An 18,220-nucleotide genomic window follows, 5' to 3' on the forward strand; every position below is an offset into this window, starting at 1 on the left:
TCATAAGGTGACTTTCAAAAAGGATAAATATTTGCCTAAAATGGTGGCTGTGATCAGCTGATCAGGTTAAGTCAAGCTCAGGAAATCAAAATAAGGATGTGCCTGTATCTTCCAGTTGATTCATATGAGTTGTACATAGGGAGATGAAAGGCTTGCTCATCAGAACAGTGATGTCAGACACCAGAATTTACAAAGGAACTACATTTCATGAGCTGTCTTTAGTAGAGGCAGGAAAAATTGGTCTGTAAACAAGAACCAAAAGACATAATCTCTCTCTCTGTCACACACACACACTCCCTCTTTCCCTGTCTCCCTCTTTCTCTCTCTAATCAATCTCAAATGTAAGTGCCAAGTGAAGAAAAGCAGCTTGAAACAACCTTACATTGGGAGATGAAAGATCTTTGCAAACCTTCATGTGGAGTTGTTGGTGTGGGACGAGGGTGGACAAGGTCAAAAGTCACATGACACCAACAGGTTTATTAGAAATCACATGCTTTCACAGCACTGCCCCTTCATACCCGACAGAGGAGCTGTGCTAAGAAAGCTTGTGATTTCATATTTACCAGTTGGATGATAACCAAGTGTCGTGTGACTTCTGATCTTCGACAAACCTCAGCAGCACTGAAGAAGCAAAACAACAGCGAGAGGTCCAGGACTCAAATCATTTTCATACCTCAAGGACTGAAAGAAATCGGCAATCGCCTTAACTTATTGTTTGTACTAGATATTAGATCACTCTCCGCACTTTTTGAAACAAATTTAATACCTGTTCATCTATGAGTGATTAATGTGGCAATTAAATTAATTTTCTTCAGGGTAGGCAGTAATATCTTTTTCGTTTGCTCAAGAAAACATGTAATTTAGCACCTTAATTTTAATGTGGTTAATCACATTTCAATTCAAGTATGTTAACTACATACTAAAAACAGTTGCTGCACCAGCCCAAAGGGTGTTAAAAAATATTTGTTGGTTCCCCCTCCTCACCTGGTCACAACATATCCTCCTGGGATTGTGAAATTTACATAGAAGTAGCCTGTTACCATTACATATGCGAGCATTGGAAAATGTTAACATGAATTGAAAGGGTAGTTGAAGCAGAAACACTCATAACACTGAGGAAATATTTACATGTGCATCTGCGATGCCAAGGCTTGCAAAACTATGGGAAAAATGTTTGAAAATGGGATTAGAATAGTTAAGGTCCTGACCCAAAATGTCAACTTTCCTGTTCCTCCGATGCTGCCCGGCCTGCTGTATTCACGCAGCTCCACACCGTGTTATCTCTGACTCCAGCATCAACAGTTCTTACTATCTCTCGAATAGTTAGGAGGTTGTTTTTGACTGGCACAGACTTGATGGGCTAAAGGGCCTTTTTCTGTGCTGTAGACCTCTAGTTTGCTAATATTACTTAATTGATATCTCAGCTAAAAATAAGAGTGATATGAAAGTTTGAGGTACTAGTGACCTACGCTTGTGATTAAATCATTTAGGCTTTGTAATGTTACCTTGACATTGCCAGACCTACAGGTAAACACATCCTTATGAATCTTGCTGCTCAGTGATGCAATGGGTTTTGAATTAGTTGGGAGCAATCCTATGCCTTTAACCATTACATCAAATCTAGAATTTTGTTAGTTTGAAATTATTCATGGAAACGTGAACATTTATGAGTTTATGAATTTACGAGTTATCCTCATTCTATCCTTACACTGGTCTTACCATGAAGCTGTTTCCGTTTGAGCTCGATAATTTGGGATAGGGTGGTAGAGAAAATAACAGGTCCAGGATAGAGGGACAGAATGTGAAGGTCAGAGCCAGGCCATTCAGGAGTGAAGTTTGAAAACAGGCCTTCATGCAAAGGGTTGTACGTGTGTAGAACACACTCTGACAATAACAGTTTGTACCAAGTAGCCCAAATAATACATTTGAACCAGGAGTAAAGGGTTTTTGTTCGAAGGGGTATTACGGGACAGACCAAGGCAGGTAAATGGAGTTACTGTAGCTGAGAAATGCAGAGAGAAATCAACATTAACATTAGAGATCTACCAAATGTCTAAAACCAGTGGGGAAGAAGCTGTTCTTCAATCTGTTCATATGTATATCCAAATGTATATATCTTTTGCCTGATAGAAGAGGGTAGAAGAGAGCATAACCAGGGTCGGAGTGGTCTTTGATTTTGTTGGATGCTGGAAGTCAGAAAGAAAAACAGATGTTGCTGGAGAAACTCAACATGGCAGCATCTGTAGAGAGAAAGCAGAGTTAATGTATCAGGTCCAGTGACCCTTCTTCAGAACTTTTCCCACCCCTCTGTCCTTTTACCGGAACTTGACCTGTTTCTCAAGAACTATCAATGTGATACCCTCTAAACTGACCATACGCTGTGTTCCCAGATCCAAACCTGACTTGGGAATCAAGCCTGCTGACAAGGCGGATGTTTCTGTTGACTGGCATACTGATCTCTACATTGCAGAGGTTGAGTGCCAGCTCTCAAACATCTCGTCCTGTCTCCCCTGGACCATGACCCTACCGTGGAACATCAGGCCGTTATGTCCACCATCATCAAGAAGGTTATCATTGAGTACAGAAGGATCTTGACCTGATGGGCCAATGGGTCAAAGAGTGGTAGATGAAGTTCAATTTAGATCAATGTGAGGTGTTGTATTTTGGAAAAGCAAATCAGGGCTGGACTTATACACTGAATGGTAATATCCTGGGGAGTGCTGCTGAACAAAGAGACCTTGGAGTGCAGGTTCGTAGTTCCTTGAAAACAGAGTGGCAGATAGACAAGATAGTGAAGAAGGCATTTGGTATGCTTGCCTATTTTGGCCCATGCATTGAGTATAGGAGTTGGGAGGTCGTGTTGTGGCTGTACAGGACATTGATTCAGCCACTTCTGGAATATTGCCTGCAATTCTGGTCTCCCTCCTACAGCAAGGGTGTTGTGAAACTGGAAAGGGTTCAGTAAACATTGACGAGGATGTTGCCAGGGTGGGAGAGTTTGAGCTGTAGGGAGAGGCTGAATAGGCTGGAGCTATTTTCCCTGGAGGGTCGGAGGCTGAGGGGTGACCTTATAGAGGTTTATAAAATCACAAGGGGCATGGATAGGGTGAATAGCTAAGGTCTTTTCCCCAGAATGGGGGAGTCCAAAACTACAGGGGCGTAGGTTTAAGCTGAGAGTGAAAAGATTTGAAAGGGACGAAAGGCCAACTTTTCCACATAGAGAGTGGTGTGTGTGTGTGGGATGAGCTGCCAGAGGAAGTGGTGTATACTCATACAATAACAACATTTAAAAGACATCCGGATGGGTATAGGAATAAGAAGGGTTTTGAGCGGCCTGGGACAAATGTTGGCAAATGGGACGAGATTAATTTAGTATATCTGGTCAGCATGGGCGCTTTGGACTGAAGGGTCTGTTTCCGTGTGGTATATCTCTATGACTATTCTAATTTGATCCGACAATTCCATTCCACTGCCTCCAAACTCATTAATCTCCAACTTCACACAGCCTACTTCTACCTCCATCCCAAAATTCACACACAAGACTGCACAGGCAAACACATTATTTTTGCCTGCTCCAGTTCCATGGGACTCATTTCTTCCTGTCTGAAAACAATTTTTTTTCCTCCCCTTGTCAACTCCCTTCTTATTTATACCTGTGAATCTTCTGATGTTTTACATTTTTAATCAGAATTTCCAGATTACCAGCTCCAGCCACCTCCTCTTCAACATGGCCTAGTAATCCTTTACACATTTCTGAAAAAGGGTCAAAAATAGAAATTGCTGGGAAAGCTCAGCAGCTCTGGCAGCATTTGTGGAGAGAGAGCAGAATTAATGTTTCAGGTCCAGTGACCCTTCTCCAGTGACAGGCAGAGTTTCTCCAGTTTTTTTTCTGTTTTTCTTTCTGATTTCCAGCAACCAACAAAGCCAAACGATCACTTGACCTGAAATGTTCATTCTGATCTTTCTCCACAATGCTGCCTGATTGGCTGAGCTTTCCCAGCAATTTCTATTTTTGACCCTTTTTCAGAAATGTGTAAAGGATTACCAGGCCATGTTGAAGAAGAGGTGGCTGGAGCTGGTAAACTGGCAATTTTGATTAAAAATGTGAAACATCAGAAGATTCACAACTGCGACAAAGCGCCATGGCTACCTGCAAACAATGTCGAGCTATGTGTCATCAATCACACTCAGAAATAAACAAACTCGTTTGCATCAATCAATCTGTCAGTAATAAAGTAATTAATATACTCCGGGGATCAATTGCAGTCAGTAATAAACTCAGACTCTGGCGCATCCATCTCATTTACCAGTAAACACATCATAGAAGTAGAAATGCTGGAGAAACTCAGCAGGTCTGGCAGCTTCTGTGGAGATAACATTGAATTAACATTTCGGGTCTAGTGACCCTTCTTCAGAATAAAAACCTAAGGAACTTCAGATGTTGTAAATCAGAGACAAAAACAGAAATTGCTGGGAAAGCTCAGCAGCTCAAGCAGCATCTGTGGAGAGAGAGCAGAATGAACATTTCAGGTCGAGTGACCATTTGGCTACATCGGTTGCTGGAAATCAGAAAGAAAAACAGAAATGACTGGAGAAACTCTGCTTGTCACTGGACTGGAAACATTCATTCTGCTCTCTCTCCACAGATACTGCCAGACCTGCTGAGTTTCTCCAGCAATTCTACTTGAGTCATGAGTTTATTAGTAAATGAGATGGATGCCCCAGAGTCTTAGTTTGTTAATTACTTTATTACTGACTGCAATTGATCCCCGGAGTTTGTTAATTACTTTATTACTGACTGCAATTGATCCCCGGAGTTTATTAATTACTTTATTACTGACTGATTGATTGATGCCCCCGAGTTTGTTTATTTGAGTGTGATTGATGACACAGAGCTCGACATTGTTTCTAGGTTGCCATGGCACTTTGTCGCCGTTGCGATGATGTCACAAAACCAGCCCACTCGTTGCGTTGTCGCGTCACAAAGATCGTCGGTACGTGTCGCCGAAGCCCCGCCCCTCGGCTGTCGGGGCCTGGTGCAGGCCGGGATACTGGAGGAGTCCGCTAGCTGCTTGGTGACGTGTGCGGGCCCGGATACCATGGCCGACGGGAGCAGACGGGCTAAGCTGGCGTCTGCCAAGAAGAAGGTGAGGGACAGGGTGAGCGGCAGACTGCGGAGGCTAAGGGGGAAGAAGCCAAAGCTCCGTGATCGACTGTCGGAACTGTTTTCCTTTTCCCCTCTCGGGGTGACCGGCTGATCTACCGCCTGTCCGCTGGGGGAGACGGTTCGGTGCGAGTTCGGGGCCCCCACGGCCTATGCGCCCCGAAGGGAGGGTTAGCAAGTGACTCTGGGGCCAGGGGCTGCGGCCGCCGCTTTCTCCGGTCCCCCCGGGAGGTGGTATCGCGGTGTCAGGCGGGGGTGGGGTGGGGCGGGGAGAACAACCCCGTTCCCCGCGACCCCTTCTCCCACCGCAACCCTGCACTCCCGGTTCGCTCCACATCCTTCTCCCCTCCGGCTCCCCATCCACATCCTTCTCCCCTCCGGCTCCCCATCCACATCCTTCTCGCACCCCCCCCCCCCCCCCCGTCCGGCTCCCCACTTCTCCTATTTATTCCCCCCCTCCGGCTCCACACTTCTCCTATTCTTCCCCCCTTCCCCCCCCCCCCCCGGCTCGCCACTTCTCCTATTCTTTCTCTCCCCCACCCCCCCCCCCCCACCACCCTCCGGCTCGCCACTTCTCTTATTTCCCCCTTCTCGCACCCCTACTATTCCTAGCCCTGGCTCACCCCCATCCCTCTCCCACATACCCTGTTCTTCTCCCTTCTCCTAGTACTCTGTCCACCCATCCCTGAGCTGCAGTGCCAGTTTGGGGGGAGAATTTACTCGCTGTGGCTTAACTTGTTCTCCACCACCACCCTCTCCCAAATTCTCTAGGCACAGTGTTAAAGGTGGACGAGAATAAAGAATCCTACTGTGTCCACCACTACCTTGTTCCCATGCCTCTGGGGCTTGGCATCAGCACAGGGATGTGGGAGAATTCTACTTCTCCTCTCTTCTCTCCTTCCCTCCCCCCCCCCCCCCCCCCCCCTTAACCTACCTCCACCCTAGCGTGCAGTGCCCGCCTGGGAGGTTTTGTGGTAGGGAGTCGAGAAAGAATCCTGCTCTGACCACAGTGTCAGTCTGTGAGGGTGATCTCTATTCTGTCTTTGACCCTGGGCACAATCCTAACCTGTCGGAGATAATCTCTACCCTGTCCCCCACCCTGGACACAATGTCAGCTACTGGGGATGATCCCTACCCTATCCTTGCACCGTCAGGCCCACAAGGTACAAGTCTGCGTGTGAAAGGGGTAAAGAGAGGTGGAATTGTAGCCCGTTACCAACTCTCTTTCCTGCACACTGCTAGCCTGACTGACATCCCAGCCTGCCTTATCACCCCAAGGTACTATGCCAGACTGGTTGGGGAGAAATCCTACTTGCTTAACCCTAATATGTGTGTAATGTCTGTCTGAGCGGAGTCTATCATATGCCCCACTCTCCTGACCACTCCATACACTTCCCCAAATTTCCTTTTGCATAAGTCACCACTTTTAGTACAGATGCAAGAATGATGCTCCAAACTTGATGAAAAACCTCTGCTCAATTGTTTACAGATATCCCAGTGATTGTCCTCCTGGGAGGAGTAGGCCTCTGTGGATCAAATTGGCTCAAAGATTACCCCCCATGATAAGGGGAATCTTTGAAGTTCATTTTCTTTGGCATTAACTCTCAGCCAGCAAATGTGCCTTACTTTCTGGCTGCTGTTGATGATTAAATTGACTGACTCGTCCAGCTCTCTTGATGGAGGTGTCCTCCCTGTTTTAACTGTATAACCATTCAAGTTAGTCCTGCTATGCAGACAGGTAGTGGGAATATTCCTAATGCTCTTGACAAATAAGCTGTTGGTTTTAATTAAAGCCAAGGAGTAACTGTGTTCTTAACTAGCTGTTACCAATCTATGCCAACATTACATGGTCACGTATATTTCATACAACACAAACAGTTAACTACATGGATTGATTTTGGACATTGCATGAGTTGTTTGCACATCTGGCATGTGCAACCGACCGAGGTATGGATTAGTTGTATGCAATATTAAATAAACAACTGACGTTCTCTAAAAGGAAATGCATTGCTTCTTATCTTCTTTATTGTGTCAGATTGTTGGCTGTAAATTTCGCGTATAAAATAATAATAAGGAAAACCACCTTCAGATTCCCTAAGGTTTGCATTTGTATAGCATATTTCATTATCTCAGTGCCCCAAATGGCTTTACAGCCGCTGAAACATTTTTGAAATATGGCACGCAGTTTTACATACAGCAAGCTCCCACAAATGGAGATATGATGATGACTGACGTCTCATTATCTGTTGATTGAAGGCTTTGAGGATATGATGGGTGCTGTGCAAGTGTTGATTTCATATTGAAAGGGTTTTTTTCTGTGAGCTACTGCATTTTTGTCAGCAGGAGTATCTCAGTTAGGGCTGGTTCCCTCTTGCTTTTGTACGTGTGATCGGAACAGTACTTTTGGTATCTATTTAAGTTGCTAATAGGAAATTCAGCAACTTTTGCCAAAAAATTCTCTGATTCCTTGAACTTCTGGCACATCTGTTCTTTAATTCATTTCTTTTATCTTCTGGCTTTAAATCAGGTCACTACAATAGTAGCTGTATTGACTGGAACGTTATGAACTCTTGATGGATTGGATGACAAAAATGATATTGAAATAATCTGTTTTCATGATAGCTGGCGCAGACATGTCAGGACACTTATTTCTTTCCGTGTTGCAGATCTTAATGGGTTATTTTGGAAGTTGGTCATGTTTTGGATTTGTCAGTTAATCACATAATTGGTCAAAGTGCTGCTCCCTCCTTTTACGATTCAGAAGTTCAATTTATCAAAAGTTATCAGCTTGCCAGAAGTAGTGTGGAAGTGAGTATCAAGGTGGTAAAGTCTTGGTACTTTGTATCAAATGCCCTGGAATTGAAATTCTCAATTGTAATTATTCAATACAACTTTTGACTGTATCCTTTTGAGGGATATTGTGGCCTGCTGTTCTCGAGGGTGAAGTGATCTGCAAATAAGATTACCAGCAGCTGGTTACATTTTGCAATGCGAAAGTGCTATTGCAAGTGATTTGTCATCCTGACATGACAGCTATTACAAATATCAGAATCGCTCATGTATTCAAACTACTTTTTGAATGATACTTTAAAAATTGATATATTCGTTCTACCCAGATTTAAGTCTTTTGCTCATAATGAATACCTTCTTGAAACAGCTTGTGGTGGAATGATGGCCTTCAAAATTTTAGTTTTTCCAATCTAAGTGAAAACTTAATATTTGAGTTTAGAACATTTTACATGTATGCTATTTAGAATTGACCTGTTGAAAATTTCATGATGCTTATGATGTTTCTCCTTTCAAAAGTTGAAGGAATACCAGCAGAAGAAGGTGGCTCCACCTGCCTCTTCAGGAATCAAAAAGAAGATAACAGATGACAGATCTGAAACAGCAACGACTCTAACAGCGAATAATGATGAAATTTGTGAGGTAAGTTTCTATGGATTTATAATATCATGGAGTTTTACTTATACAGCATTTATTCAATGTTTCCAGCTGTACAGACTTGAAATTCCATGTTTTAGCCCAAATTAATTACACAAAATGCAAATCTCAATCTTTTACTAGTTTTCACATTACTTAAAACATCGCAGTTGATGAAATATAAATTATTTGGAAAATCTGTTTTGAGTTCCTTTTTTGTGAAGCAGTTTCTGTTTCTAAAAAAGCTTTCTACAATTTCTTGTAGAGGTGGCATGTGTTCTGTGGTGTAACATTTTTCATTAGTATGGTTTAGTTACTTGGTACAAGTTTGGAGCATGTGGTTTGTTTTCATAAATTGTTGTTTGTCTTCATGGAATTTTGGCCTGCCTGTTGTTCAGCACAAATCTTCCTTGGTAAACAAGGTAAATTTCTGAAAATGCTGCGTAACCTCTTTAAAAATCAAAAAAGATCTTTTTTCTTGCACACCTGCGTTTTTCCACTTTACTTTTGAAAAGCGCCAGACCTGCCTTTGTTCAAGTATGTTCTTCTAATAAACCTCGACATTTTGTGTTGGGGTTGGGAGGGGGAATGGTGGCTATGGGATTTCAGAATTGACGTGTAAGGTTTAATGTACCCACAGCCAATTTGCAGAGCAATGGTAGGGGACAGTATCACAAGTCAGTTTGGACTGGTTGATGCAGTGCAGAATGGTGTTTGAGTCTAGAACCACTTCCCTGTGTGAATCAGTTGTCTTTGACAAGTAGAATCAACTGTGGGACCAGTTCATGAATGATTAAGCATGCATTAGGAAAATGTTTCTTGTTTGTAAAATGAATCACTTATGTATTGGCTACCTGTAACCTGTTCTAATGAGTCATGTTGATGGTGCTGTTTGATTTATTGTTGTGTAAATCAACTATCTTTAGCATATTTCCGCTTATCGAATCCAAATAGGTTGAATTTTTTAACTCACTTGAGTTCAACTCAAAACACTGGGGTACTTTGGAGTTTGCTGTGCGTTCATTGAAAAACTAAATGCTGTCCCAATTTTGAGGATGGCAATACTGTTGATTTAAATGAGAAAATAGATGGTCTAAGTTTCATCTCTCTTTCCAGTGACATTGTAAAATGCTGAATTTCTTGAAGGTTATGAGCAGGAATTTGTAGAAACTGCAATACCAGGCTGGTATCTGACCTGCTTAATGCCCAAGCAGATCTGGTTATGGAATGAGATTTTCCAGTATTGAATATGTACATCGCTGTCTTGTCTTCAAGAACTATTCAGTAATATAGGAGTGTTTACAAGTAGATTGTAGTGGAAGTGAGATAACAAGGCATAGAGCTGGATGAACACAGCAGGCTGAGCAGGAAAGCTGACGTTTTGGGTCTGGACCCTTGTTGAGAAGTCAGAACTCTTGTAGTGGAAGTGTGTGTTGTTTCTCTTGCGTTTGTGCCTGTGTTAAAGTTGTGAAACCCTTCTTGATTAGCATTGATTCTGGATATAGTTAAGTCATGTGCTTAAAATAAAATCACTGTTTGTATAGAAATTTGAGATCTAAGGGTCTGAGGCACTCTCTTTTCACATGTTACTAACTTCTTATGCCACATTTCTTACCCACCAGCCTGAATGTGTTGATACTTTCAACAGCAGAAGGCTGTTGAGGTTGGATCATTTAAGTATACTAAAGACGAAAACACCTTTAATCTGTAAGGGAGTCAAAGTTTGTTGCAAAAAAGGCAGGAAATTGGAACATAGAATATAGAACATTACAGTGCAGTACAGGCCCTTCGGCCCTCAATATTGCGCTGACCTATGAAACCAATCTGTAGCCCATCTAACCTACACTATTGGAGTTGAAGAATATCAGATCAAACACTATCTCATTGAATAGCAGAGCAGACTCCATGGGCTGAATAGCCTGTTTGTGCTCCTACATCTTAGTCTTATTTTGCTGAAGTGCAATTCAGCCTCTGTTGTTTTGTTTAAAGAATTTTTCCATTTCAATTTACAAACTTTGATGGTCATACATGGCATCTCATCTGACTGTGGGAGGGGGATGTGAAGAATGGATTGTTGCCAAACGTGATTCTGTCCTCACCTGTTTACAACTGGATAACCTGAAGGCAGAGGAGGTCTAGCTAAAACAGAAACAAAATACTGTGGGTGCAGGAGACCTGAAAGGAATCCTTTTGGAAGATGACTGATCCGATTGGACTTGGAATGTTAACTCTGTTTCTCTCCACAGATGCTGCCAGACCTGCTGTGTTTCTCCATTTTGGTGTTTTATTGCAGGAGGCTTGGCTAACTTTTCTTCCCTCCTAGACAAACCCTGACCACCACCCTATAGTTGGCATCTGGCCAAGCAAGATTACTGAGTGAAAGTGTAAAGTGCTGCAAGCTTAGTTACTTTGCTCAAACTCTGAACTCTTGATGCTAAGTAGAGAAAGAAACATCTCTGGGTATTTATCTGTAGCGTTCTTGAATTCTGGTCTCTTAAGTTTTAACTTCCAGAGTTTGAGAGAAATCCTATAAATAAGTGCATGGAGGTCTCTTGAAGCTCCAGCTGCAACTAATTTTTCAGAAATCTAAAATAATTGGCTCAGACTTCAAAAGTAATTGCAGTGAAATCTGTACAGCCAAGCTGATTACTGTTTTTTACTGTATGTTGTGCAGGTGAAGGAGTGATTAATGTCTTTAGGATCATCATCCAGAATTGTGATACATTGTTTAGATCTCTCTCTCTGTTGCAGGCATCTTTGATTACAATTCTGCCTTAAATGTTAGTTACATTCAGTTGACTGAAACAAAGATCTTACCCCAGTTAGATTTTGAGATCCATTTGAAAAGAGACGCGATCTTCTGTTCAGTGAATGCAGTTGGACGGAATAGCAATGCGGAAATGTTAGAAGTTATTGTGGGAGTGTTTATTTTTATAAATATAATTAGTTATTTGTATTTTGTCTGAAGTGTTAATGATATTTAACTCTCAGGCTTATTTGCAAATATTTTCAATTTACATAGGCAATAAATAAATTTTGAGGATTCTTGCTCTGTGTAGAGTGAGGCCAAGCACTGAAGCAGATACAGTGGCTTAAAACTTGTAAGGAATATGTAATTGGTTTTTGTTCAGATAATTGAAAGTTTTAAAGTCTAAATTGGAGGAGCTGAAGAATTTGACTCTGTCCCCAGATGAGAGCTTGTTTTTGCTAGAAAACTGCCAGAAGCTCTGCCCTCTAAATTATAATTGCTGTCAGTACTATTTACCGAACATGAGTGGTTCTCACTTTTTCAGAATGGTTTTTCTCTTGCTTATGTTTGTCCAAGTAAAACATTGCAACCATAAAGAGTTTGGGAGTTGAATTGGATTGTTTTAAAGTGGTTTTGATATGAGACCCAACAAAACTGTCCTAGTTCATGAGGCCATCAAAATTGAAAATGTATTCAGATTGTCAAATGTTTATCCACTGTGGAAGGAAAAGGCAGAACTTTTTTAAAATTTTGAACAAAGGTGCCTCAATGTATTTAAAACTGTACAGTATGCCTATGCCACTTATGATTATTGTGGACAGTTGAAATTCTTAAATTTGAAGGAGTGGAGTCCTCTTTGGGTTTTAATCTATGCACGTTTAGCAAATTTGGACTGAAAGTTTGGAGGATTCTGTGTTCTAATACTTCTATGTTTCACTGGCAAATGTGGAGTTAAGTGCCCTCAACTCATTCTTGTCTTTTTATAAAATCTGATTTACAAAAACGAAATAAATGCCTTCTAATATCTTTTAATACAGTTAAAAACTGATGGTTCCTCCCCTTGGACGAAAGTAAGATCGTAGAGTATGCTTTTTCTGTTTAATCTTGGTTTGGGTATGTTTGCTGGACACTACAATTTCATCCTCTTTCTCTGAGTTATCACTGTCTCTTTGCTACTGTTCAGATGCCTCTGCAGAACATTCTGAAGGTGTTGGTGGCAGACCGCAGTAAATCCAATGGGGTAAAACTGCCTTCATTGGACAGGCTGAAGGTGAGGTAGCTATGGATATAACCTATTTGTTTGGCTGGCTAACCACCATTGCATGTATTGGTTTTATTAGAGTGGAGAATTGGGAGATGGGAACGGTCTGCTTATCTTGCAAGTTTTGCTATTGCTTCCACCTGCTTGCTTTTGTTCATACTTTTAAGCGAGGCTTTACGTGCTGTTGTTGTGACTGTGTAACTTTGCTCAGGAGCTGGTGTTACTCTGTCTGCGATCCATCTATTTTATTTGACTGGCATTTGTTCAAAGTTTCTGTAGATGCTTGTCATTGTAAGGTTAGGCAAGGTAGTGGTACTGATGAATCATTGAATTTCAGTACAGAAAAAGACCACTTAGCCCATCGTGTTGTGCTGGCTCCTTGAGAAAAGCAACTGCATGCATATGTTGGGAATTTCCTCTTTCTTTGTACATTCCAGCCCCTTTACTATCTCTGCATCACCTGTCACTTGGAGACTGAGGCATAGTAGATTGGATTCTTCCTGGTTCTTGTAATGTGCACTGTCCAATGTGACTATTCCTTCTATTCCTTTTCATCGGTTTTCCTGATTAGAAGATGCAGAAGTTCTGTTCTGTTAGCAATAGTTATCAGTTTGGGAAGTGGGTTGTTCTTTTTTAAAAAAGTTATTTTAAAAAAAAACTAACCATTTTAGTGTCAGCGTTAATGTGCTTGTAGGTTTCTGCAATTCAAATGAACTGAAAATGCAATGAGAGGAGATGTCACAGTTTGAGGAATTTGGTCCTTTTGTCTCCAGATAGTTTGAATGCTTGGCGCATCTGCCTCCTTTTTGGAATAATTGAACCTAGTTTGATATTATCGAATGTTAACTGCACTTAAATAATTTTCCTATGCTTGTAACCTTGTCTGTTTAACTGTATCTGAAATGTTTGCAAATTTAATTGTAATCATTGAGTTTAACAGTTCCAAAAACATTAGAACAAAATGGGAGAGATGGTGGCCTAGTGGTCATCTCACTAGTTTGGTAATCCAAAGCCCATGCTAGTCCTCTGGCAATAAAGGTTTAAATCCCACCACACCATCTAGTGGAAATTTTTAAATGCAATGATTAGATCTGGAAAAATTTTTTAAAAATTTAAAAATTGAAAATTAGTCTCCAGAGCAGTGAGGGAGCTGTTATCGACTGTTGTAAAAATCTGTTTGGTTCACTATAGTCCTTTTTTTAGGAAAGGAAATCAGCTGCCGTTACCTGGTTTAGCTTATGTGTGATTCCAGATCCACAGCAGAATAATTGATTCTTAACTGCCCTGTGAAATCGCCAGGCAAACCATTGCATTTGAGGGCATTAGAAATGGAGAGCACAGGCTGGCACTGCAGTGATGCCCATGTAATTTTAATAATATACAGCAGACTTATTTTGTAGAAAAATAAATTCCAACTTTAATAGAGAAACATAACCAAACACCAGTGACACCGAATCTCAAGGATGATACTGAATTACTAAACTATAAGCTTTGAAGAAAGTTTAGAGAATAAAAGACTACATTTAATATTTTCTGCATTAATGGAAAAGGAGATCTGATAGTAACATCTCAACCATTGAGTGGATCTGTTAAATAAATGTAAAAATTACTTCAGCTGATGAAATGTTAGATTTTTGCTGTTCTTAATTAGAAAGCCCAAGTTTGAGGCCAGCAAGAGAATCAATTGACATTACAAAATATCTCTTTCCATGTATAGGGTTGTTGAGTTATGGACTACTTACTAGCAGCATTGGAATCTGAATCTGTACTTTTGAAAGAGGCGAATAAATATTTGGAATAGAAAATCATGCTAGGGCCAAGGGAAAAGTGCATTGTTCTTTCTAAGGATAAAGTGGAACTTGCTCGAGTTGTTCTAGAATTGTGTACATTGTGAGGGGGAGGGAGAAAGAACGTAGAGGATTGTTTTGTTGCTTACCTGCATGTTAGGGACATCAGTATAGCCCGGGGTGGGGGAGGTGCGTGTGCATCTGGGGGGGGGGGTGTGGTATAGGACAGGGAAATGTTGAAAATGAGTTTGTAATTGATTTCGTGCCCGGTGCAGCCACCAGAGGTTCTAAACTTAACAGTGCAACAGCATTAATGCCTCAAAATCATTTCGCAAGAGAAACCTGTTCAGTTCAGGATATAAAAATAGCTGTCGCTTTAAATACCACGTTCCCAGTCCCTTGTTCTTTCATTTAAGGGCATACTCTTGTTTAGTCACTATCTTGGTAATTCCTGTCTGAATTTCACAACCTAGCTATTGTATATTGAGATAATTTGAACTGTTCTTGAGGTGGCAGTGATTGGTGCGATGGTGTGAATGGTACTGAAACATGCTGCAAATTGCCCACCACTGATCCTTTGATCCTGCATTGTGATTTAGGTTCACGTCCATCATGCAGGCTGAGAGCAGAGGATAAACTGGCATAGTGTGATTGGGCCAGAAAAGCTATTATGTACATGCCTGCAATTTAATGTAAAAGGGTGTCATTCATTCATTTTACTGCTTCCTGTTGGTTATTTTTTTGAGGGAGGGGAAATAAAATCCAATTTTCTTGTTTGCCCGTCTTACCCCATTGCCCTGCATATTTTTGCAAGTTGTTTTTTTTTAAACTTTGCTTCCATCACTCTTCTGTCTCCTAACAATTCTTAACCCAACCAGCTCCATTACTTTACTTGATTCGTAAACTGTTTGGATCGATCCTGGTGCTGACTGCCATGAAGAATTGTTTTCTTATGCACATGGTTAGAAAAAAAACATAAATGACACCAAACAAACTGAATGTTGTGTAATATTTGGAATGTTGGCATCTATAATATTTGTGTGGGCGTAAAGCTAATACGTGATGACTCCTAAGCATGTTACCAACAGCGCTGTTTATTCTTAGCAATCAATAGTGATGGAGAAAAATCCTGCAGCCGTACCTAGGATGCTGTATTAAATGGGACCAACTTCGAACAGATTGAGCCATTCAGGACTGGGCTTCCATGCTGTGCCGTTGGTTATTAACAGCAGCAGAATTGTACTCCACAATCTGCAACCTCATGAACCGACATATGCCCCGCTCAACCATTGCCGTCGAGTCAGGGGATCAGTCCTTTTATGAGAACAAAGAGAACATGCCAGGAGCAGAACCAGGTTTATCTAAAAATGAGATGTTAACGTAGTGAAGCAACCAAACAGGACTACATGTGTGCTAAATAGCATAAGCAGCAGACCATAGAGCCGAGCGATCCCACAAAGGTTGAGGGGGGTGGGGCGGAAGAACACTTGGGTCTAAGCTCTGCAGACCTGCCACATCCAGTTGTTTACTCGTGCACTACTTGCACAACTCTCCTGGAGAAGGAGGCTTAGAAATATCCGCATCCTCTGGTGGAAGAACCCAACACATCAATGCAAAATATAAGGCTGAAGTTTTCACAGCAGTTTTCAACTGGCAGCGCAAAGTGGATGATGCATCTCTGCCTCCTCCAGTGGACCCGAGTATTACAGAAAGCAGTCATCAGACAATTTGGTTCACTCCCAAAAATGATATCAAGAAACAGTTGGAGGCATTGGATAGTGCAAGGGTTGTGGGTCCTGATAATACTCTGGCTCCAGAATTAGCCAAGTTCTTCCAATGCAGTTACAACACTGGCATCTACCCCTACAGTGTGGAAAATTGCCCAGGTATGTGTCCTTTCCTCGCAGCAGGATGAATCTAACCCAGCCAATTCCCACCACGCCAGTCTACCCTCAATTATCAGTAAAGTGATGGCAGCTGTTGTCAATAGTACCATTAAAGCAGCACCAGGTTGATAATTACATGCTTCCTGATGCCCTGTTTGGGTACTGCCAGGCCCCTCAGCTCCTGACCTTGTGACCGTCTTGGTTCAAACATGAAGAAAAGAATGGAATTCCAGAGGTGAGATGAGAGTGACAGTCGTTAACATTGAGGCCACGTTGGACTGAGTACAGTATCAAAGAGCCCTCGCAAAACTGGAATGGGGGACAAACTCTCCCGTAGTTGAATCCTACTTGGCATATTGGAAGACGGTCGTGGTTGTTGGAGGTCAGTCATCTCTGCTCCAGGACATCTCTGCAGAAGTTCCTTGGGATATTGTCCTGTGCCCGACCATCTTCATGTGCTTTGTCAATGACCTTCCCTCCATCATAAGGTCAGAAGTGGAATAATTGTACAGTGTTCACATTTGCAAATCCTCATACTGTCGCAGTCCAGCTTCAAATACAAGATCGAGACAAAATCCAAGCAGTAGCAAGTAGCATTTGTGCCACACGTGCTAGGCAATGACCGTCACCAGTAAAAGATAATCTAACCGCTGCCCATGGCATTGAATGGTGTTACCGTCCCTGAATTCCCCACTAGCAACATCCTTGCGGTGACCATTGAGCAGACACTCAACTGGGCGCACTGCTATAAATACAGTGGCTACAAGAGCAGATCAGAGTTAATATTTCGGGTCCAGTGACACTTCCTCCGAACTGGTGACTGGGAAATCATCAGGTTTATATGCAGGAAATAAGGAGGGGATGAGGTAGGAAGTAAACAATAAGTTAGATCCTAAAGAGAGAAGAGCAGTTGAACAGACAGAGTTGCTAGCGATCCGGCTGGGAGAGTGAATAGCTGTTAATGGGGACCATTTGTGACTAACATGGTGTGTAATGGCAGGCTACGTGCAGGGGAAGGTGCCGTCGGGCAGTGGGGATGTGTGTTGAGGTCAACAGATGCCATTTCCATCACCTGCAGCAAGATGCCGCCATCAGACGCACGTTCCCCTCCCCTTCCTTTATCTGCCTTCTGAAGGGACCACTCCCTCCGGGACACCCTGGTCCACACTTCCTTCACCCTCAACACCTTCCCCTGTAATTGGTGAAGGTGGAACACCTGCCTATTTACCTCCTCCCTCCCCATTATCCAAGGGGCCAAACTTACCTTCTAGGTGAAGTAATGCTTCACCTCTACTTTCTAGAATCTAGTCTACTGCATTCATTGCGCATAATGTGGTCTTACACTGGGGAAACGAAGCACAGACTGGTGTCCACTTTGCAGAACATCTGCGTTCTGCTCGCAAAACAGACCCTGAAATACATGTTGCCTGCCACTTTAACACACCACCCTGTTCTCTGGCAGTGTTCCAGTGAAGCTCAACACAACTGGAAGAGCAGCACCTCATTTTCCACTTGGGGACCCTGCTGCCCTCCCGATTCAGTATCGAGTTCAATAACATTTAGTGCCTAAACTCTCCTTGGTCCCAGTCCCCTACCCCACAAACCGGGCCTTGTTACCATATAGCCTGCCAAACACACAACCTGATGTTAGTCACAAATAGTCCCCGTTTACAACTATTCACCCTCCCAATTTGATCATTAGCAACTCCTTTGTCGGTCCAGCTGCTCTTCCTTCTTTAGGGTCAGTCCTATTGTTTACTCCCTACCCCACCCCACTTCTCCCCACCTTTTTTCTGCATATAAACTAATGTTTTCCCAGCCACCACCAGTTCTGAGGAAGGGTCACCAGACCCAAAATGTTAACTCTGTTTTTTTCCTTCAAAGATGCTGACGGGCGTGCTGAGCTTTTCCAGCAAGTTTGTTTTTATTCCTGATTTACAGCATCTGCAG

General features: G+C 42.3%; 1 protein-coding gene across 5 annotated transcripts in view; it reads left to right on the forward strand.

Annotated features, from left to right (window-relative positions):
* Positions 1-5,032: 5,032 nt before the first annotated feature.
* golga2 (golgin A2) overlaps positions 5,033-18,220 on the forward strand; it is a 79,182-nt gene continuing 65,994 nt past the window's right edge. For 3 of the 5 annotated variants that reach the window (XM_048558952.2, XM_048558954.2, XM_048558953.2), the window contains exons 1-3: positions 5,033-5,147; positions 8,471-8,593; positions 12,520-12,606. In XM_048558952.2, coding sequence (XP_048414909.2) covers positions 5,100-5,147; positions 8,471-8,593; positions 12,520-12,606 — 258 coding nt within the window. In that variant the 5' untranslated portion in view covers positions 5,033-5,099. The remainder of the gene's footprint in view (positions 5,148-8,470; positions 8,594-12,519; positions 12,607-18,220) is intronic. The other 2 variants (XM_048558955.2, XM_048558956.2) reach the window with 1 other exon arrangement.

Source organism: Stegostoma tigrinum, chromosome 29, assembly GCF_030684315.1.
Source record: "Stegostoma tigrinum isolate sSteTig4 chromosome 29, sSteTig4.hap1, whole genome shotgun sequence".
NCBI lineage: Eukaryota > Metazoa > Chordata > Chondrichthyes > Orectolobiformes > Stegostomatidae > Stegostoma > Stegostoma tigrinum.